The following is a 23,983-nucleotide window of genomic DNA, read 5'->3' on the forward strand; positions in this document are numbered from 1 at the left end:
TTGGCGCACAAGCAATGGGACACAGCATCTCCGAGGTAGCGATGAAGTGGGAATTTTCCCATGCGACCATTTCACGAGTGTACCGTGAATATCAGGACTCTGGTAAAACATCAAATCTCCAATATGGCTGCGGCCAGAAAAAGATCCTGCAAGGACGGGACCAATGACGATTGTAGAGAATCATTCAGCATGATAGAAGTGCAACCCTTCTGCAGATTGCTGCAGATTTCAATGTTGGGCCATCAACAAGTGTCAGCGTGTGAACCATTCAACAAAACATCATCAATATGGGCTTTCTGAGCCGAAGGCCCACTCGTGTACCCTTGATGACTGCATGACACACAGTTTTTCGCCTCACCTGGGCTCATCAAGACAGACATTGGACTGTTAATGACTGGAAATGTGGTGCCTGGTTGGATGAGTATCGTTTCAAATTGTATAGATCAGATGGGGGTGTACAGGTATGGAGACAACCACATGAATCCATTGACCCTGCCTGTCAGCAGGGGACTGTTCAAGCTGGTGGAGTCTCTGTAATGGTGTGGTGCGTGCGCAGTTGGAGTGATAAGGGACCTCTGAAATGTCTATATACAACTCTGACAGGTGATACTTGTGTAAGCATCCTGTCTGATCCCTGCATCCATTCATGTCCATTGTGCATTCTGACATACTTGGGCAGTTCCAGCAGGACAATGAGACACCCCACACATCCAGAATTACTACAGAGTGGTTCCAGGAACACTCTTCTGAGTTAACCACTTCTGCTGGCTACCAAACTCCCCAGGCATGTACATTATTGAGCGTATCTGGGATGCCTTGCAACATGCTGTTCAGGAGAGATGTCCACCCAATCATACTCATATGTATTTATGGACAGTCCTGCAGGATTCATGGTCTCAGTCCTCTCCAGCACTACTTCAGAAAGTAGTTGAGTCCATGCCATGTTATGTTGCGGCACTTCTGTGTGCTCGCAGGGGCCCCTACACGATATATTTTGACCTAGTAGATAGTGTCGGAAGTTCCATGCAGCTTTTCGCGGATGATGCTGTAGTATACAGAGAAGTTGCAGCATTAGAAAATTGTAGCGAAATGCAGGAAGATCTGCAGCGGATAGGCACTTGGTGCAGGGAGTGGCAACTGGCCCTTAACATAGACAAATGTAATGTATTGCGAATACATAGAAAGAAGGATCCTTTATTGTATGATTATATGATAGCGGAACAAACACTGGTAGCAGTTACTTCTGTAAAATATCTGGGAGTATGCGTGCGGAACGATTTGAAGTGGAATGATCATATAAAATTAATTGTTGTTAAGGCGGGTACCAGGTTGAGATTCATTGGGAGAGTACTTAGAAAATGTAGTCCATCAACAAAGGAGGTGGCTTACAAAACACTCGTTCGACCTATACTTGAGTATTGCTCATCAGTGTGGGATCTGTACCAGATCGGTTTGACGGAGGAGATAGAGAAGATCCAAAGAAGAGCGGCGCGTTTCGTCACAGGGTTATTTGGTAACCGTGATAGCGTTACGGAGATGTTTAATAAACTCAAGTGGCAGACTCTGCAAGAGAGGCGCTGTGCATCGCGGTGTAGCTTGCTCGCCAGGTTTCGAGAGGGTGCGTTTCTGGATGAGGTATCGAATATATTGCTTCCCCCTACTTATACCTCCCGAGGAGATCACGAATGTAAAATTAGAGAGATTAGAGTGCGCACGGAGGCTTTCAGACAGTCATTCTTCCCGCGAACCATACGCGACTGGAACAGGAAAGGGAGGTAATGACAGTGGCACGTAAAGTGCCCTCCGCCACACACCGTTGGGTGGCTTGCGGAGTATAAATGTAGATGTAGATGTAGATGTAGATGTATTAAGCAGGTGTACTGATTTCTTTGGCTCTTCAGTGTATAAGCTGTAGATAGTTGTAGCATCACATGCATGAGGTATAAAATGGCAGCGCATTGATGGAGCTATCATTTGTACTCAGGTAATTCATGTGAAAAGGTTTCCAATAGGATTATGGCCACATGACAGAAATTGACAGACGTTGAATGCAGAATGGTAGTTGGAGCTAGATGCATGGGACATTCCATTTTGGAAATCGTTAGGGAAATCAGTATTCCTAGAGCCACAGTGTAAAGAGTGTGCCAAGAATAGTAATTTTCAGGCATTACCTATCACCATGGGTAATGCAGTGGCCGATAGCCTTAACTTAATGTCTGAGAGCAGCTGCGTTTGTGTAGAGTTGTCAGTGCTAACAGGTAAGCAACACTGTATGAAATAAACACAGAAATAAATATGGGATGTACAATGAATGCACCTGTTAGGACAGAAGGTGAAATTTGGCATTGGTAGCAGACGACTGATGTGAGTGTCTTCAAAAACAGCACATTATCACATGCAGCGCCTCCCCTGAGCTCGTAACCATATCAGTTGGACCATAGACGACTGGAAAACCTGGTTTGGTCAGATGAGTCCCAATTTCAGGTGGTACAGGCTGATGGTAAGGTTCAAGTGTGGTACAGACCCCACAAAGCCATGGACCCCAGTTGTCAATAAGGCACTGTGCAAGCTGGTGGTGGCCCCATAATGGCGTAGGCTATGTTTATGTGGAATACACCGGATCATTGACTGGAAATAGTAGTGTTCAGCTACTTGGAGACCATTTGCAGTCATTCATGGACTTCATTTCTCAAACAATGATGGAATTTTTATGGATGAGAATATGCCATGTCACTAGGCCACAGTTGTTCCCGATTGGTTTGAGGAACTTTCCGGACAATTCGAGTGAATTATTTGGCCACCCAGATTGCCCTACATGAATCCCATGGATCATTTGTGGGACATAATCGAGAGGTCAGGTTGTGCACAAAATCCTGCACCGGCAACATTTTTGCAGTTATGGACAGCTATAGAGGCAGCATGGCTCAATACCGTATTTACTCGAATCTAAGCCGCACTCGAATCTAAGCCGCACCTGAAAAATGAGACTCGAAATTAAGGAAAAAAAATTTTCCCGAATCTAAGCCGCACCTGAAATTTGAGACTCGAAATTCAAGGGGAGAGAAAAGTTTTAGGCCGCATCTCCAAATCGAAACAAAGTTGGTCCATTGTAATATGAAACACAATTTAGGTTGAATGAATGATGATACAGCTACAGTAGTTTGGTTCGAATCGTAACCTTAGCAGTTAAGCTTTACCAGGTAGCCATTGCTATGCGTCAGGCGCTCCATCCCTATTTATACGGGTACCCTTGCTTTTTCACGTGCTTCGTCTGGTTTGAATTGATTGCTTATTTTTCTTTGATCTGATAAGTGCTGTTTTCTTTGTTATAGGTGTTAACATCACTCTAAGCTCAAAATGCATTACTGTACTGTGTCATGCATTGTTTGTCGCATTCTGATAGTGCGTGTCTATGGCCTGTCGCCGCTCGTGGCATGGCTTGCTTTTGTGCGCACTACCGCCACTTACAATAAAAATAAGAAGAGGGGAATTGTCTCATTAGTGAATCAATGGCAAGAGACTGCTATTTGTTGTTACTTACACTGCTGCTTTCTTTGATAATGAACAACAAGAACCAAATAATACACTGTGTATGATAGAAGATGTTCTGAATGAGAGTTTAGCGAAAATTTTTCTCCGTTTGAAAATCTTTGCAGGCACCTCTTTAGTACATTACATTCTGCACAGAAATTAGTCATCTTAGATTTAAAAATCTAGTCAATTGCTGTGCTTCATTTCTGACTGTATCACTATTGGGCATAAGAATAATACGAATATAAACATGACATGATATGTATATTCTTCCGCGTTTGCTGTTGTCTCATTCTAGTTTTGTAGTTTATTAGGCAGACAGGATTTAAATGAGATAGCAGCAAACACGAAACAATACATGCCAAAATGTTTATATTCGTATTATTCTTATGGTGAAGAGAATACTGCATGTGATTCACAATTCATAGAAGTTCCAATTAGCAACCCTCTCTTCTCACAGGTAGGAAAAAATTCAGAACGTAGAGTTGGCCATATTGACAAACATCGCAAACAGTCTTACCAGTCGGATTTTCGTAGTACATTGAAATGCTGCTACATTCGAAGATGAACAATACGGAATTTGTATTTACTTTGTTGGAAAATGTATGAAAATGCAGTGGTCGAAATGCGGGCCGGAGAAAAAAAGCTCGTCTTCCACCTTTTTTTTTTTTTTTAAATTTATTTACTGACGCAGAGGATTTGGTGCCAGCAGAAGTTAGTTGTGGCGGCACCTACCAACATTTTTCAGAACTTCCGCTTGCTTTGCGCTCGATTCTAAGCCGCAGGCGGTTTTTTGGATTACAAAAACTGGAAAAAAAGTGTGGCTTAGATTCGAGTGAATACGGTATTTCTCTTGAGTCCATGCCACTTCATGTTGCTGCACAATGCTGGACAAAAGGAGGTCCAAAACAATATTAGGCGGTATGGCGGTATCCTATGACTTTGGTCACCTCAGTGTATTATTATTATTTTTATTTTTATTTATTATTATTTTTTTTTTGGGGGGGGGGGGGGGGGGAGACAACATGAAGATGCCTGTGGGACTCATATGATGATTTGGTAAAATTCTGCTTGCAGTTAATCATCACAGTCACATTCAGTATGAAACTCCAGTTTACAACCTGTGCATCAAAGTTGTATGCAGTTTCTTTTTATCATACATTTATTGTTCCCATATTCCTTTCCTGTTCTGTATTCTCACTTTCTATCCAGCTATTTCTTGGTCTTTCAATTTTCTGTAGATTGACTTTCTGTCTGTCCTGGTGTTTTCATTCCCATTCCATGCCCATACCACAAAAGTTTTAATCAAAAATAAAAATAAAAACTTTAATTCCACCTCCTATTTTGTTTCTCTGATGTGCAATTTTCTCCCTCCTGATCTTATCGTTAATATTTATTAGGAACTTCAATTTGGCAGTTTGGTTTTTGCTTTGATCTCTCAACAAGTGCTTGTCCTTAGCTATTAGTTAATGAGTACCATAAAGAGTGTGTTCTGTACAGTTAATTTCAGATTTCCTGGTGTTTTTATGTACCAGGAAAGCCATCTTTCATTTGATTGTAGAACTTTTCTAAATTCTGTTGTGTATTTCCCACAAGTCATGATATTATGTCCTTTGGTAACATACTTTAAAATTATTTTAGGTTTGTGACTGATTCTAGCCTCTTACCTTAAGTAAGATGTAATCTCTTCCTTTTCCTTTTTGGATTATGGTCATTTTCAGTTGTTAGGCTGTTCATATTTTTGAATAAAACCTTTTAAAGTGTTTGTTGTAAACATACGTTCTTAGAACTGGTGCTTTTGATTCCACATATAAAAAGTTTGTGTGTGTAAATAATGGGCAACTAGGCTAAATAAATCTGCTGTATGTGTTTTATTACTCATTTCAAAAAATAACTAAAGAATCACATCATAACTAAAGCAAGCACAAGAATTGTCATGAATGTTGAGTTTGTTGCTACCACATTAATAATATTAGGGCAACGGGCTGTGCTGTGAATATGAGAGAAGATAGCTTGAGTAGTCAATTTGGGTGAATGGCATGGGACACAAGTTATTGGAGGAAGTGAAGTGAGGATCATTATGGAATTTTGAAGACAAACGAAGCTAAAACTGAGTTGGCCAGGAGATTCATTGTTCATTTGTCTGGTGCATCTAGTCATAGCAGCAGTTTCTGGTCACGTGTTTGTCTTCCAGAAGATTTAGTCAAGGGCTAAGATGACCAATATTTGCTATTATAAACTCAAACAAATAAGACTGGAATTCCATCCTGTGTTTGCCCTTGCTGCAGTCACTGCAGAAGGCTATATAAGAATGGTATGCCAGCCAGCCAACCAACCAACCAACCACCCACCCACCTATGTAACATTCTCACCTTGGATCAAAAGGAAGCATTTGCAGTCAGCATGCTAACATGTACAAGGACTACAGATCAGTAGGCAATTCAAGTCTTCAATTTGAAGGCTAAAACCACTTTTTTACTGAATCTCTGGAAACCCAAATGTTTTTTCCTTGAATAGGGGTTTTCCTTAAATGGGGGTACAGACTGCATGGAAAGAGTGATCCAGAATTACAATTTAGGCAGGTTTAAGTGATATAAGTGGTATTGAGTTACATAATTACCACTATCCTGTGCTGCAAACTTAAATGCAGTAAATATACAATTATTACCCTTGATACGGAACACATCCTTTATTTTTTTAAATGAAGAGCTCTTATTTGTTTTATTCTTCCAGCATATTGTAGCGAAAGAAGTTGTCGCTCTAGCTAGTCAATATAAGTTAGAATTGATTCATCTGCATTAAAAGAGGAAAAGAAATTCATGACACTATCGGTTCTTGCATAGCAGCAGTGAAACTTTAAACAACGCCCTCCTCTTTTCCTTCACTGTCACTGCCAGCTCCTATCTGTGTTTCTTCATAAGCACTTCGCTTGCATCAGTCTCCGACATGGAAGCCAGGACATCACCACCACCACAACAGTGTCCTGCAATGCTGCAATGGAAATGCTGTCAACAACAATGCTGTGAAAGCAGAGTTACTAAAAACAGCCTTTCTAAATTCCTTCAGCAAAGGAGATGAAGTAAATATTCCAGAATTTGAATCAAGAACAGCTGCCAATCTAAGTAACTTAGAAGTAGATGTCCTTGGAGTAGAGAAGCAACTTAAATCACTTAATAAAAGCTAGTCTTCTGGTCCAGACTGTATACCAATTAGGTTCCTTTCAGAGTATGCTGATGCAATAGTTCCATACTTAACAATTATGTACAATTGCTCACTCGACAAAAGATCCGTAGCCAAAGACTGGAAAGCTGCACAGGTTCCACCAACATTAAAGAAAGACAGTGGGAGTAATCCACTAAATTAGAGGCTCATATCGTTAATGTCGATAAGCAGCAGGATTTTGAAACATATATTGTGTTCGAACATTATGAATTACCTCAAAGAGAATGGTCTATGGACACACAGTCAACACGGATTTAGAAAACGTCATTCTTGTGAAACACAACAAACTCTTTACACACACGAAGTGTTGAGTGCTATTGATGAGGGATTTCAAATTGATTCTGTATTTCTAGAGTTCCAAAAGGCTTTTGACACTGTACCACATGAGCGGCTTGTAGTGAAATTGCGTGCTTGTGGAATATCATCTCAGTTACGTGACTCAATTTGTGATTTCGTGCCAGAGAGGTCACAGTTTGTGATAAGTTGTGAGCAGAGGGGTCATGTAGCATTTGATGTTGCCTAGACAACATGCAACACTGGTTTTTAAGTGATGGTAATTCATCTATAATGTGCAAATACTGCTATGTTGTGAATATTCAGTTTGAGCTTAAAATATGCTGTAGGTATTTTATTTGCTCATGGAAAAAGATTATCGAGATTACATTTTGGAATTGCCTTACTTAATTTTGTGAAAACTGTGTGCAAGCTACCAAGTGATCCTATGCCAGAGACGATGAGCTCATCAAACTATTTAACACATTTAAGTATGATTGGAGTTGTCTGTTTCAAAAATCTCTGAAATATGGGGACCACACTTGCTACCCTAAAGCAAAGTCTAGTATATTTATATAAGTCAGAAGGTGTATTCAGAACTGTAATGCATTGAGAGTCCTTTTCTTGAGGGAATTGCATCTGAAGACTAATTTTCAAGAAAATTTTTAGAACCTTTTATTCTAAAATTAGCATTTCAGAATCAGTAATGGTTTGCATTTCTATTTTGTCTTGTGTGTTAATAGTACCTTTAAAATATTCACAAACATGTGAAGAAACATTCAGTTTCCGTGGGGGTTCTGCATACTATCCAACAGATGACTTTCATGAAAGTTGAAGATACCACTCTGCGTAAAGCTGGCCTCATGTGTAAATAGGTCGGATGACACAAATCCTGGAATCGTGGTTGCCTGTTGAAGAAACCAGTGACAGAACTGCCCCTGATGTGAGAAGTCTGTCGCTGGTAAGCCCTCCGCACACTGTAAGTGATAAGGGTAGTAACAATTCTCATGGAGAATGTTCCATACAGTAGTCTGGCTTATCCTGTACTGGTGGGCCAACTGCCTGGCACTAACACAGCAGTGGCCTTCTACAGCGTTTATCACATTTTCCTCCAAGTCAAGTTTCCAAACATTTTGGGTATGTCCCTCATGGTTTCCTGCTTCCTGAAATGACCCTGTCTCAGACAAATGATGAAACACTGTTGCAAACACTGAGTGCTGTGGTGTTTGTCTGTGGGGGTAGGTCTCCTGATACAACCTTACTGCCTGTTGCCATTTACCTTTCAGTAAGTAAACACCATGTCGGCAAGTTCTCATTTCGAATACAGAACCATTGTGTACAATGCTGTATCACATCCAATACAAGGTGAGTCCCCAAGAGAAGTGAATTGGACACAACATTACCAATTATTATGGCAGGAGAGGGTGCTAGGGCATGATGTATGAGGAACAGTACCACCCTCTAGGAGGAAAGCGTGCATACTGCAATTGTGGCTGCATGGTACCGTATTAGACCACAGTCTTTGTAACAAAGTATGATCAAATAAATGCTCTCTAGCATGAAAACATGCTTTTCTGAACACAAGTTCATAAAGCCTTTTTGTTCCGCATCCTCTCAGCGATCAGTCCCTAGAGTTTGTACACGGTGGGGGGGAATCACTCTGTGTATTCCAGACACATGGTGTCTGAACTTGCCTTTTCCTGGCATCATTAGGTTACTGAAGGAAACTAAGCTAGGACTTGTAGGAGACGTTGGTGGGGCTCCTAAGTGATAATATGTAGACTCCTGTACCTACTTGAAATCTAATTTATATCTACGTGATGTAGTCTTAAGTTATTGTTGAGGCATTGTCTAGTGGAAAATGGTGTCTGCAATTCACTTACTCTAACCAGTTTTCTACTTCTTAGGTCATCATGAGGTAACATAAAATTGTGAGGTTGATTTTAAATACAGATTTCAATCAGAAGAAATTGTTATATTTGAAGGAGGAAACAGATTTTGCTGTTATAATTATCAATGTTTTTACTACATCCATTGTTTAAACTTAACACAGGATAAAAATGAAACTTTTGTTGTTCATTTTAAAAAATAGCTACCATCCTGTATCACACCCTTACAGATTTCTAGTATTTTCATTTTTTCACTTATCCATCTTTTTCTCAATGTATTAGAAGTATCACGTCGAACAAAATAGGAATGATTTTCTGTTAGATAGTGCTCCATCATTTCTCATGTGGAAATGATGTAATTGCCACAGCTCTTCCTTACTGACCTACTCATAATTTTCCACAGTACTTACGATGATCATATACACATCACTTTGTGTCAAAGATTTGTTAATGTCTTTATAATAGCAATAAGCGTTTTATTCAATAATAAAGTGCAGATTTTTAATTTTTTTGCAAGTGTTATTGAAATTTTACCAACCTACGGGTTAGTGCACCACTTTGTTTTGCTACTGACTGTTTTTTGTTGGCCAGAATATAGATGAGAGCTGAAGGCAAAGAATTTGGAGAGTACAAATGACAAGGTTATTGAGATAGTCTGTAGGCAATATCTTAAGAGAGTTTAAAAGAATGTGCAACACCTGTGCAGCAAAAGAAGAGCTCTAATAGTTAAAGTGGTATTCACACGGCTGCTTCACACGTCTACCATTACTAGTTGTGCAACTTAATTTGCTACTCCTCAATGTTATTTGAGCTCTGTAGATGACCATTGTTTTCAGAGTATGTAGCTGGTGCTACCAGCATCCTTTTACATGTTGCAGTAAACTGGCACCAAAGCTGCTAGCTGTCAGGGTGGTTCTTTCACCGAATGAAGTATAGTTAGGTTAATGTTTTGCATAGTCTGTCTCACTCTTTAAGTCAGGAGCCTGCACTCAATGCGACTCTTGACTCATATATAGAATTTTAAAGAATATTCTATAACGAGGATGGCCAAGAATTCTGCACACATGGAGTGCCCTCATTCATGTGCACACTATACCCACTATTGTGTCATGCTGTCTGAGCAGGAAAAGGGGGAACAGCAAATGTGCTGCGTTTGGATAGCAATGTGATCCTATGAGGAACGCTGAAAGTCTTACATGCTGCTTTTTTTTCATATTTCATAACAACATAGACCAGAAACAAAAACAATCCATCATTATTTAATTATTTTTGGTACGCTGGAGTTATAATAAAAGTCATATCTAGTAAAAAATGTCTGCATATGAACAGACCCAGAAGCTTCACATATTATTTTCACTAGTGTTGGCACATAATCGTGACTTTATTAGTTTCATAATAAAAGACATTTCTCACCCATGTGTTGCCTGAAACATTGTATCACATTGCAGCCTTATTATGGAGATAGAAAAACTCTTCCTGAGGAAAACAATGTAGAACTCTGGACAATTTTATCATAATATAATATGTCTTTTATATGGGAATGGCATTGCATTGCAGGCCAATCTGTTCCATCTGCACATATATAGGGGCGCTTTCAATTGAAATGGCAAACAGTCTCAAAAACAGATGTAAAAGTGACAGTGTCCCCAAAATGCTTAGAAAACTATTCCTGTAATTCAATCTACATCACAATGTATTCTTCAAAATTGAAGCTTTGTTTAACACCAGTGAGCTCAGGGAAATATACATTTTTTTGTCAGAAGTTCTCTCTTCCACAGTGTGATTGACTTTTTAAATACATCTCCATCAAATCAGAAATAAGTTGTTTCTAATCTTGCAGTGACTTACTGTTAGTGTGCAGTCAAGTCCTCTTAAATTGAGAGGTCTACAATCCATTCTGGGTATTCTAATTTTCATTCCTGCTGTCCTTTTTCCACCAAAAACTCAACAGTAGCAAGTCTTAAACTGAAAAATCATTCCAGGCGTACCCCTTGCCTTAACCAACCTTCTTTGCAGTCACGTATAATGTCTCCATACTCTTTGTTCAGTTCCATCAAAAACTGTTGCAACTGCCGATGAAATAATGCTTGTGACTTCAGAAAAGTTGTTGTTTGTACCATCAGTTTTATCACGTGGTCCATGCCTGCTAATTTAGCAAAACTACTTGAACAGTGAATCCAATACAAGTCACCTTTTGATTATTGTAACTTTTTGCTCTTTCATTACCAACTAAATATTTCAATTTCTTTTTGCATAGCATTGAAATGATGATTTGCAGTACATTTGTGGCACCAGTCAATGGGAGTAGCTGCTTAATAGATATTAAGAATTCTCATCCTTCCCTTCTGTGATTCGCATTAATTTTTAAAGGTTGGGATGATAGAGTGTTAGATCCTTTCTGTGATTACCATTCATTTTTAAAGGTTGGAATGATAGATCCCTTCTGTGATTCGCATTAATTTTTAAAGATTGGGATGATATATAGCTAGACTACCTCATTTTGTGCAAAGAATCACTGGATGTATAAACTTCCTTTACACCATGAATAAATAGTGAAGGACAAAAAGTGCTGACACCACAATTCTGCTGAACTGAAGAAAGTTGGGCTGAGCAATACCAAATGCCAGAGAAACAGTGTTGCATCACACTGCTAAATGAAATGTCACCCTGTACTGAGTAGTTCCAAGAAGGTCCAAGCAAAGCTGAGACAGGCTAAGTTTCAGATCGCATGGGTGCAACATGTGATGCACCTGTGAAGTTTTGCATGTCGTGCCAGTCCTATTCTATACTGCATATGATGGTCTGTAAGTATTAGAAATTTGGTAATAGATAACTTAACAGAATTGGTTCAGAACATAAGTTAGACTGCAAACAGTACCTTTTCTGAATATGTGTTGTGACTGTATCAGAGCAGGTATTGAATTTGCAAGGTTGTGTGCATTGATAGAGAGGCTTATGTGCAAGAGAAATCACAAAGGCATTTATGACTGAAATTATATTCAACTTAAAATTCATTTAACTGAATGTAATATACTTTGTTAACACTTTGGTACCTCAGCTGAGTAGGGCAACCTGTGGTGAAAAAACACAACTGTTTTCAGCTGTAGTAACTCTCAGAAAATTTATAGTTAAGTAATAACATTTTCATTAATGAAAAGTTTAGTCTTCCTAATTTAAAGTGGCTGGTAATACTTTGCTCTTGAATTGCTATGTACTTTTATGAACTGATTTTTGGTAACATAGGCTTCGGAAAAAAAAGGAAACAAAATACCAAAGAGTACACACTTATACAAAATTTTTCACTAAGCACCATGATTCTTTTAAACAAAAATGTTTAATAAAGATGTCTACAGCTTATCTTAGGTACAGTAATCCTGTTTGAGGGGCTTTTGTGGAACAAGTTTCCTGTTTGTGTGATGCATTTTGAAGCACTGTCATTTACACAGTCTGACTTCGCACTCACTACACTTGTATCTTTGTGCCATGTTTCTCCAGTCAGCTTTTAGCTCTTCTAAGATTATGCTGCTTGTTTCAATGTGAGGACAGCTCCCTTCCTCTTAGTGTGTAGGTGGGTGAAAGGGATTTCATGCTTCCTAACTTACTTACTCTCTGTTGGGCATACAGGTTACTTTGCCGCTTCACGTTTTTCATCATCGAATTTGGATGGAAATTTGAAAAAAAAAACCTGGAGGTGCACTTTTGTCATCTATACTAATATTACACTGCTCAGATTGTCATGAAAACACTACAGTATCTAACACATGATCAGTGATTATTCTGTTTTCCTCAGAGTCTGCCAACACCCTTAGTCTTCTGTACTCTTCAAGTGTAATATCCAGTAGAAAAACAACCAGTGATTGGCCCTGGAAACAAAACCACTTTGGAATTTATATACTAAAAGCACTTTCAACTGAAATCGGAATAATAATGCTGAGCATTTAGTTCTGAACATTCTTTATTTGAACACACTCTTTTTTTTTTTTGTGGAACAGAGTCTATATCATCTTCAAAGTCATCTGCAACACCATCTTTTGAAAAATCAGTGTTGTTATCTTCAAAATCATGAGATAGCTCACTAGCGATTTTGTTATTGATCAAGTTGTACCTTGATGTGTTGACACAAGTAAGCTCAAATGGCAAAAAACAGGCCACTGCAAAGTCCCACAACAAGGAAGAAATATATACACTTCAGCATGCCCACACCATGCTGTGATCAGTACTTGAACTACAGCCTCTACTGAGAAGTGCATGCACATGGTAACAGTAAGACAACATAAAGGAATGAAGGGAAACAATGAGAAAGTGTGCCTGTAAAATTATGGGTGGCAAGCTTCCAGCCAGCCCAAATATGTCCACATTTTTACAGGCATCTGAAAAAGAAATTGTGTCTATGAAATATCTTCATTTAATTGTCACAATTGTAGATTGTGTAAGACACTATGAAATTTAATTCTGTGATGAACAAGACAATTATTTTGGTGACACAGCTATTTAATGTGTTTCCAGTTCATTCCCAAAGGTAAGAGCCAAGTGTGAACATCATATGGTGGAAGAACACCTGCCTTTTCTGCACAGTGAATGTAAGGCAATGGTGCAGCAAGAACGTAGAAGGGACTTAAGCCTTATGTATCCCCTGTTGCGTTCTGTGCAGGGTGGAGTTGCTGTGCTAATAAAGGAAGTACTTGAACATATTAAGCAACAGGGACTTGAGGCGATTACTGGATTGCGTGGAGACAATGTGAGTTCAACCATAATTGCAAATTTATTAAACTTTCAGCTTAAAACTAGTTAGATTTTCAGTGATTAATGTGACCCTCTTTTGCACTGACTAAACATGCTGTGACAAAGTTTATGTTTTACAGTGAATGAGCAAATGTTACTTCTTAAAAGTTAAACTTTGATGTGGGAGAAGTTTTGTCATCAAAGCTATGTTTTTAAATGCTGAAGAGAGTTGCTGTGCAATAAATGATAGTTGACTGCTCACATTTCTTAACTTTGTTCTTCTATTTTTTAATTTTCCATGCTTCCTTAACGGATACTCGATATATTCCATGTCTAATAAAAGCTTTTGTCCAGAAATTTTTTATGTAGATGGTGCTCCCACATCATGTAAATCTGTTAAGAACATTGTGATCACCAAGATACGCTACTGTTTCTATCCTGGTGACTATGACATTCTTCAAAAATTTTAGCGCTCAGTTGATTCACAATTTTCTGGTTTACTTTGATAATTATTTCCAACACTGTGTTACTTTCAGCTTACACTATTATAATCAGAGTTGGTTGTCATAGCTATTGACATGAAAATTGTCCTTATTTAATTTGAGTGTATTCATGTATAATGTTAAATTCCTGAGAGAGAGAGAGAGAGAGAGAGAGAGAGAGAGAGAGAGAGAGAGCTGTGGTGAACATATTCTCATTGCAGATATTATTATTTAACTGTTACAGATGTTTGAAAAAAAAAAAAAAAAAAAAAAAGATGTGTCCCTCTTGGCAGTTTAAATGATTAAAATCTTGATCATCTTGCTGCTTTACAGTAAAATTTCAGTAGAGGCAATGGTGGCTAAAGTTATAATTACACCTGTATGATCCCAAGCATATACTGATTTGAACTCCCCACTCCTCCCAGGCATATTTGAAAACAGAGTCAAAAAATTCATAAAATCTTACCTTTACCATGTTGATGCTCTAGTATTGACATTAGTCTGTGGTGGTATGATGTATCTTACATTGCAGTAATCTGTATACATGTTATTAATCGTGAAAAATAGTGCTCAAGTGGATATATGTGAACTCCAGTTGCATCCCATTTATTAAAAAGGAGAATGAAAATGTAAGTGCATATATCCTCTAGGAGTGATGCTAGTAAATATTCATCTTTAATGTTAGATCTAAGTTGTTGGTATTGCTGAAAAAAGTTTGTACTGATATCCTCTAATGGGTTATGTAATGTGTAATTACAGAATCTATTCGCCAGAGATGTGGATACTCTCCTAATGTGTTTCATTCTCCTTGTTTGATACCATTTATATTTACATACCATTATACATTTCTTCAGAGTTGTGATTGCAGAGTTACTTTTCACTAGGAAAAATAAACTGTGTTGATATTATAAATCCTTTGGATGAAATAATATCACTTTGTAAAGGGAATATTATATTCATGGTCTTTTATTTCCTTTGTGCAGTAATTAGTCACAGTCACAAATTGCACTTATAACACCAGTTAGGCAGCTGTTGGTAGTTGCCACACACAACTTATCAAATTGAAGGAATTTGGGTCCCTTTTACTCTGTAATGATTAATAAACTGATTGGCAATTGCTGTGTAATGATGGTTGTACATGCACAAGCATCATTTGTCAGGTTGTCATTATGAGATCACCACACAAGGAGACTCTAGTGGTTATATGTATTATCCTTTCGTAAGACACTGAAAAATTGAGGGTGGTGTACAACCAGTGGAATGAACAAGGAAGGGCTTTCACCATATAATCGAGGAATTCAGAGGTAGGTGCGTGCAGAAATAAGAGCTGGTACGTGGCAACTCTTACCTTGTATTCTTTTGACTTTAGAACATCCCTCCCCCCCCCCCCCCCCCCCCTTCTGCACACAGCCATATTGATTGTACTTGTTGCACTAAAGCCTCTCTCTGTTAGAAGTTGTGGTCTGTGGAACAGATAAGAACAACATGGATTGTGTTCAGTGGAATGCATGAAGTGAACAGGAAGGAGACATGGGGAGGGCAGAGGAGAAAAAAGGACTAGAAGACAAGAGGGACAGCAAGGGAAAGTGATAGGTAAACAGTTGACCGTGGTGCAAGCAGTGGTTGTATAATGCTGCACAAAAGTATAGCAGATATTTGGTCACCGGAAGGCAGCATAGGATATAGAGGAATGTAGACCACTGAGAGAATAATTATGGTGAAAATTTGTAGATTGATAGAACTACTAATAAAATTGATGGGGCAGGTAGGGTTCCACATAAAAGACAATGTAAAAGTTGAAGTGTAGCTGGTATACGACATGATTGCTTTCAAGTGTCCCTGCCTCTCCTGGGAGAGGATATACCAGTGATATGAGTGGAATAAAACATGAGTGATAAGTTTTTTGTCATTTAATATGGTAGTCTGTGTAACTGAATATTGATAATGGGCATGCTATTAGAAAATCATTTTGCCCATAATTTTCATTTTGAGTTGATGACAATTTTGGTAATTGAATACAACATTACTTAAGTGAGGCATTATAATAGTTAGATGCAGATTCCATGTTGAGAAATTTTGATTATGTTCTGTATATAATCAGAAGAATACAAGTTCGTATCTTTAAAAGATGTTTCTGCTCTTGATTTGGGTATAAGCCACCTAGCATTTTATCTTAAAGGAGAGTGGTAATACATCTTAGAGTTACTGATCTTTCCCTTCCAGGTCTTTTCACTGTCATATTAATTAACGTGTTATTTATTTTTTCTGCTTGTATAATAAATAATATCTAAGGAGAATTTTTGGAAAAGTAGTAGTTCTTAACTCAATAAAACATTCTGCATTCATATAAAAGTGTTGTGTGTAGTATACGCATAAACTGCTCAAAAAATGTTTATCACCTTCACAATTTGCATAGTTTATATTTTTGTGATTGGCAACTCGACTACAGCAAATCACTGTGTACAGCCATCTGTGTAATGGAGATAAAAGTAAACCTCCATTCTCATTGCAATTCAGTAGAGGCATCTGGGAGAGCTCTGTCAGCTTAGAGTGTATGCATCAGTCTCTGCACAGTCACTTTGGTCTCCAGGTGTCTAATGTGAACAACAGTATGAAACCTCCAGATGTTGTTCCATAAGTTCAGCAGGGAGGTGGGTCAGTCATGTTTAGGATTGGTATCGTGTACAAATGTTGAATGCTTCTAACGCAGTGGTACATCACTAACATCTCTTGAACATCTTCCTCCAGGAGGCAGGAATCAAACAAATAAAGTGGCCTGCAATATCTACTGATGTGAAACTGTTGGAGCACACTTGTGACCAGTTGGAAATTGCACTGCATCATCAGAGGAATCATCCTCAACGTGCTGGATAACCTGTGGGGGCCCACCATTGGAGGGCGAGACAGGCTTGAGCAGAAACATTTTGACCTCCATGGGTGGAATGTTTGTAAAGGAGGACTCAAGCATGTTAACAGTGCCCAGTATAGAGCAGGATGGTACTGAATGTTACCTAGCAGTAGATTGTAATTTTAGAGGGGGGGAAATGTGTGTTCTTTCAGAAGGACTGTGCTTTTATTTTTGTGATTTTTTATTTAATAGTCTTTTTGTTTTGTTTCAAAAGACTTATTCTTTTATTTCCTGCTCTCCTTCATTCCAAGTCTACACATTTTCAGGTACATTTGTGGTGCAAAACCCTTTTTGAGCAGTTTATAAGATACAATCTTTGAATTTTAGGTACATAAAATTATCTTTGTCAATTTTATGATCAATCTCTCCAACAGATACACACGCAGTTTGTGGAAAATATGTTGGCTGTTCATAAAAAGTACAAAGAGCTTATTACCGATGTTTTTGCTGGAGACCAAAGTTTCATGGGTGCACTAGATAAGGCGTGCTCATATGTTATTAATTATAAATCTAATCCAAAAATAATGTGCCGTTCCCCTGAATTGGTGAGTATTGTGGTTCTGGTTTGTAAAACTGATTTAGTAAACTCTTTTGCTTGATATAAGTTACTGACAAATGTTACACAACATACTGCTTGAAACACCCACGAAAAGAGGGCAAACCCTGTGCCCCTCTGAACTCGACAAGCATCAATGTACTAGGTACAGTCATTGATTGATCTTAAGATTTTTTAATTGCTTATCACTTCATTCACATCTGCCACTGTCTATGTGGAAAATGCCAACTTGCTCTGGGGTTTGGAACCCATCTTAAAAAGCTTTTCCTCGATATACTAGATAAGGAACACTCAACTTTATCACTTTTCTCTCTAGTTACTTCCAGCATTTATTGTGCATAACACAGCATTTGCAAATGGGATGAAGGCATGTTCTTAAGCAGAATAATTTTCAACACTGAACTTGACTAATGTTGAAGGCTAAGAGTGTCAGAAAAATGTTTGGCAGCAATAGCTTTTAAAGTGTTGTCGAATATTGCATCATGTTAGAATGCCTGACTATTGATACTATTAATGCAATAGGGATTCCACTAGATCGATAAAATTCACTTTATAACAAGGCTTTCCCCCTCCCCCTCTGTGGCACAGAGAAAGTTGGATATTTACTCAGTATTCACAAACTATTTTTTTGATCAGATGTATTCATACGAGGTGTCATCAGCTATTGGAAGAGCTTCATTGCTGTCAACAGCTGTCCTTGTGTTGATGAACAAGGTGTGTGTGATGTGACATCACCATATTCAATGTGTTTGTTTGAATATTTCACTGAAGACAAGGAAGCAATGAAATTGAAATCACTGTCCAGTGTGTACTACAGTAATAAACTTGGAGCCCTCTGTTGCAATGTGATTGTGGTCACATTCTCTCAGTGCAGCCTTCCTTCAACAAAGTAATTGAATATTCATTTATTAATGTTCTCATTCTTATCTAAGTTTATATGTCCTTTTTGTCATCTTTTCCCCATGTTAATGGTCGTCTTTGTGTCATTCCATTTCAAATAGTGTTTTGCTAGAGGAAATACCTTTATTTTAATGTCAAGAGGTATTAGTTCATGAGATTTTCCATTTTGTTGTGTTTAGTAACTGCTTGAGGAGACGTTGTTTCTGATGTTTGCTTGCAAGAATAAATATGAGGAAAACAAAATAAGTCTGCATTAAGAATCAGATCCATATAATTGAAGTTGGTAACCACATACATTGATCATTCTGCCAACAACTTTATTAATGATAGCACAACCCTCCAGTTATATAAATATTTAATCAAATCACTAGTTCTTTGATTTCCCAGAAACTATTTGGGTATAGGCACGACACATCAATGATCTTTGCTCTTGACTGTTCCAAAAACAGAAGCTTATATACCTGAATTATTTTACACAAATTTTGAATGAACCTATTTGACACATTGAAGCTTGTTGAACTCAGGTTTTAACACAGGGGCCTGCCTCGCATTGTGAATATGAGTAAACAGTTCAATCATTATAATGCTAATTCTTCAGAATTAGGAGTGACATTTTTTTGAATGCTTTTAACATGTAAGAATTTAATAATGGAAAGTATATTATTGATATTTAAAAAATATATGTTTCTTCCAGTGGTGTTGTTCCCATCTACTCCACGGGAAAACCTCTTGTTCTTGTGTTTGGAAGTAACAGAAAGAAACATTAGTTGCAATGAGAATTTGAAAACCTCTTGTTCAATGTGTTTGGAAGTATTGGGAGGAAACATTAATTGCAGTGAGAATTTATATCAGCCTGTAGGCATGCTCAGGTAGCGTAGTTATTAAGGTGACTGCTTGCTAAAAGCTGGATGTCTGGTCTGGTACAAATTTTCATTTATCACGGCATACTGATTACATTCTAGGTTCAGCATTTCTGAATGGTTATAACTAATATCGTTTCGTGTCATTGCATCTTCAATGCTTTAGCCCCAATTGCCTTATTTCATTTAACTTACTTCATTTCAGTGAATTTAATTCAATATTTATAACGTTTTTATGTTTAGCTATTATTTTGTTGTGCTACAGCTACATATATACCTATACCTACAAGGCATCATATGATGTGTGGTAGAGGGTACGTTACGTACTGCTGTCTCTTTCCCCCTGTCCTGTCCCAGGTGCGAATGGTCTGTGAAAAAATTGATTATTGGCAAGCCTCCACGTGAGCTCGAATCTCTCTAATCGTACCTTAATGGTCTGTTTGTGCAATAAACACTGGAGGATGTGATATATTTGTTGACTATTCTAGGAAGGTACACTCTTGGAATTTTAACAGTAAACCACCCCATGATGCGCAACATCTCTCTGATAGCATCTACCACTGGAGTTTGATGTACGTCTCTGTGGTGATCCCACACTTATTAATGAACTTGTGATGAAATGTGCTGCTCTTCTTTGGGTCTTCCACTTTCTCTACCTGGTATAGGTCCCAGACTGATGAACAGTATTAAATTATTGGTCAAATGAGGATTTTGTAAGGTGCCTCCTTTGTGAGTGGCCAACACTTCCTGAGGATTCTTCCAATGATTCTCACTCTGATTACCTGCAATTAGTTTTTGTTCCACTTTAAATCATTCCGTACACACACTCTCAGATGTGACTGCTTCTAGTGATTGTACCGCAATCATGTAATCATAAAATAATTTATGTGTAATATGTTAAATTTGCTTATGTTGAAGGTCAACTGCCAATCTCTGCACAAAGTGTCAGTCCTCTGCAGCTGTTCCTACATTTCTGAACTTCAAATGTTATCTAATATGCCATATATGTGAAAAATAATTTCCTTTCACTAAGAATGACCTGCTGTGTTCTATTTGCTGGGAATTGTCTTATGCAGGCAAAAAGTGGGCTGATGTTACGTACCCTTGTATTTTGTTCATTGGGCAACAATGTGGGACTGTATTAAACATCATCTGTAAGTCAAAGAATATGGAATCAACTTGGTTGCTAGCATTGATTGCTTTCTGGATCTTATGGAAAAATGAAGTGAGTCAGGTTTCACACAAAGATTGTTCGTGGAACCCATGTTGATTTTTACAGAGGAGATTTTCAGTCTCCAGAAATGTCATAATACATGAGCATAAAACATGTTTTGTATAGCTTGCCAGGTTCTGCCACTGTCACTGTGCTCAGCAGGGAACACTGATTGTGTGCTGAGCTCTCAAGACCAATTGAGAGCATAGATTGCGGTCAGCTGCAGATTGTCTCTCACGTTGACACTAACAACCTCTGTCGGAGACCATTCTCCATTCTTTTTGGAGTTTTGGGTAAGAGTGAAGATGTCTTCTCTCGCTTGTGTGGTCTCAGTACAGCTGTCTATTTTCAGCATCATTCTGAGGAGAAACTAGGGACTTGGAGTGTGGAGCTTAATGACTTCGTTAATTCTGCAATGAGCTGGTTGTTGATTTGTTAACCTACTCTGCAGGGTGGGATTGTGTGAAGTTGCCCAAGTCAAGTGTGGACTATACATGGTAATTGGCAATTCTGATGACAGAATTAATGTGGAATGCCTGTGGATGCAGTCCTCACTCCTTGTACATCCATTCTAACCAAATATTGCTCATTTCCCAGTGTTCTTAGCTGGTGTTTCGCCTTAAATTTCCTTTCTCCAGAACTTGCACTACCGGAAAACATTTATTTTGTGTACACCTATAAGTTCTTTTTATATCTTCCACTGTCATTATTGTCATCATTACTACTACTACTACTACTACTACCACCGCTTCAGGCAAATGCTGGGGTTATTCCTTCGAAAGGGCATGGGCAGCTTCCTTCCCCATCCTTCCCTAATCCAATGAGACTGATGACCCCCCCCCCCCCCCCCCCCCAAATGATCGAATGAGCAACTACTACTACTACTACTACTACTACTACTGCTACTACTGCTACTATCACTGTTAGTGGCAGCAGCATCAACAACAGCATCATCATCATCAGTAGTACAAGTACTGCCAGTATTTAAGTTATTATTTTATAGTCAGTGTTATATACTCACATCGTCACGATAGACATTTAGATAATTTTAATACTATTTGTTATATTAAAATTATTATTTCTTAGGTAACTGTGATGTTAAAAAGGTACTGTATGTGTGAGACCCTGGTCCAGTATAAGAGAGGACCTGATGACCCTAATCAGATCAGGTTAGATAAATAAAAAAAAATAATATTTATATATAGTTAATTTTTAATGAGACTGTCTCGTGCAACAAACAGACCCATCTGAATAGAAAATACCACTTCACTACTGTGTCAAAAATCAGAACAGGTTATAATCCAGTGTTATGGACAAATATTGATCATGTCTATATATTGCTGTGTCCCAAAATGTATTCCAAGCTTGAACATTATCATGTAAGTGAAGGACAGAAGCTTCTCGTAGAGAATCAGAATGGATTCAGGAAAAACCATGTGTGTTAAAAAGAGCTCATTTTATTCACACATGATATATTGCAAATAGTAGATGCAGTGTGTTTACAAGTGGAACAGGAAGGGAAATGACTGGTACTGATACAACGTACCCTCCACCATCCACTGCACACCGGCTCGTGGAGTATATATGTAGATGTAGAAAATCTGTATTAGTAGATTCCCGGAAGGGGTGTGATACTGTACCATATTGTCGACTGAAAACAGAAGTATGAGCCTATGGAGTGTTTCCATAAATATGTGATTGTCTTGAACAGTTTTTAGCTAGTAAAATTCATTACGTTAAGCTGGACAGAGAATCTTTAACAAAAACAAAAGTGACAGTGAGTGAGCCCCAAGGAAGTGGATTAGGCTCAGATACATTAATTATTTAGCAGATAAGGTTAACATCACTTTGAAATTGTCCAGTGTTGATGCTATGATCTACAGGAAGGTATTTTTGCTACATGAATGTAAGCAATGCAGAGCACCTTTGGCAGTTTTTCTAAGTGGTGTAACAACTGAAAACTCTCTTTCAATGTGAATAAATGCAATATAATGCCTGTAACAAAGATAAAGAATTTGATAATATTCAATTACAAGAATAATGATGAACTTCTGGAGCTTGTCACATCATTAAACTATTTAGGGTTAATAATAAGATATTATATAAAATTAAACAATCATATAAAATTAGTAGTAGAGATGATGATTGGAGGACTTAGTTCTAGGAAAGTGCGGTGTATATTTAAAGAAAACTAATCTCACTATGCAAAGTATTACTCACCTCCCTTAAGAACACACTGCTTCCTTTGGAGTGTTTGTAGATGTGTATAACTGGTGCCAGGTGATTGTGTGAACCTCTACTGGGTCATTCCATGTCAATTCAACCAATTTGAGATGATGTTCCAGCTGATAGTTTCAGATTTGGATGAAATTTAGTTCCCGTGCCAATTAGTTCCAGAATTATGGCTTGTGAAAGCAGGTGGCGTAACTCGGAAATTTCAACCCGCATCTGGCAATCTATCTTCAGACCCACGCAGAACTCATCATGCCCATATCAGTCACACAAACAGAGTTACAAGCCCACAAAAATACAAAAATTTGATAAATTACCTGAAAAACATGAATTTTCTAAGTGTGGTAGCACAAAAGGGACAAGTGATATCCAAGCCAAATTTCAAACACCGAATAAGTAGACCATATTATAATATGTGGCAAAATTTCAACTTGTTATTGCAAGGGATTTGTGTACAATAAAAGTTGACAGAGATGTATTTGGTTACGTTTCTTTTAACACGATTTAGCAAGTAATGGTGATGATGCAGACAGCTTGTTTCAGATAAAGCTGCAGCAATTGTTGGGAACCATTAGGCAACAAAGTTAAACAATGGTAGTTTTCAGGGACAGAATGAGTTATTGTTAGGCAGGAACAACAAATGAAACAAGAAACAATTACAGGTTACTCATGTTTTTAAGATTCTAGTTCAGACTGGTCATTACTGTTGTGGAAAGTCAGTATGGAGGCAGAAGAGTGTACTAGTGGTGCTTTTGTTCAAACAAGTTGCAGTATTGGTAAAGAACAAGCATCTGAATGTCATAAAACAACATGTGGAACAAAATGTGGCACTCGCTTTGTACTGTATGATCTGGATGAATCAGACCAAGATTTGTTGCTATGGAGATCCGGGATACACCCTGTGGGCACAAGAAGTACAGTTCCAGGAAACTTTTTGTGTTTGTTATTATCATATGAAAGTGTTTCTGGATAAGTATTCTTTCTTACAAAGAAGTTGTTTTGATCCATTTCAGGTTTATAAGAAGACAGTGAAGTGTAGCCTCAGAGAAATTGATATAAAATCAATATTGAAAGTGAATCAGTGCATGGGACTTAACAGGAAACCAGGTCAAATTTATGTTCCAGGTGTGTTACACTGCTAAAAAGTGAAGAATATTCTGATACTCTTCGTAACTGTCACGTAAATTATCAGCCA

General features: G+C 38.0%; 1 protein-coding gene across 2 annotated transcripts in view; it reads left to right on the plus strand.

Moving 5' to 3' along the window:
• Positions 1-23,983, plus strand: part of LOC124554917 (cullin-2) — a 188,252-nt gene that overhangs the window by 42,584 nt on the left and 121,685 nt on the right. For both annotated transcript variants that reach the window (XM_047128607.1, XM_047128606.1), the window contains exons 7-8: positions 13,422-13,653; positions 17,402-17,572. In XM_047128607.1, the coding sequence (XP_046984563.1) occupies positions 13,422-13,653; positions 17,402-17,572 (403 nt within the window). The remainder of the gene's footprint in view (positions 1-13,421; positions 13,654-17,401; positions 17,573-23,983) is intronic.

The sequence above is a fragment of the Schistocerca americana genome, chromosome X (assembly GCF_021461395.2).
Source record: "Schistocerca americana isolate TAMUIC-IGC-003095 chromosome X, iqSchAmer2.1, whole genome shotgun sequence".
In the NCBI taxonomy this organism is placed as follows: domain Eukaryota; kingdom Metazoa; phylum Arthropoda; class Insecta; order Orthoptera; family Acrididae; genus Schistocerca; species Schistocerca americana.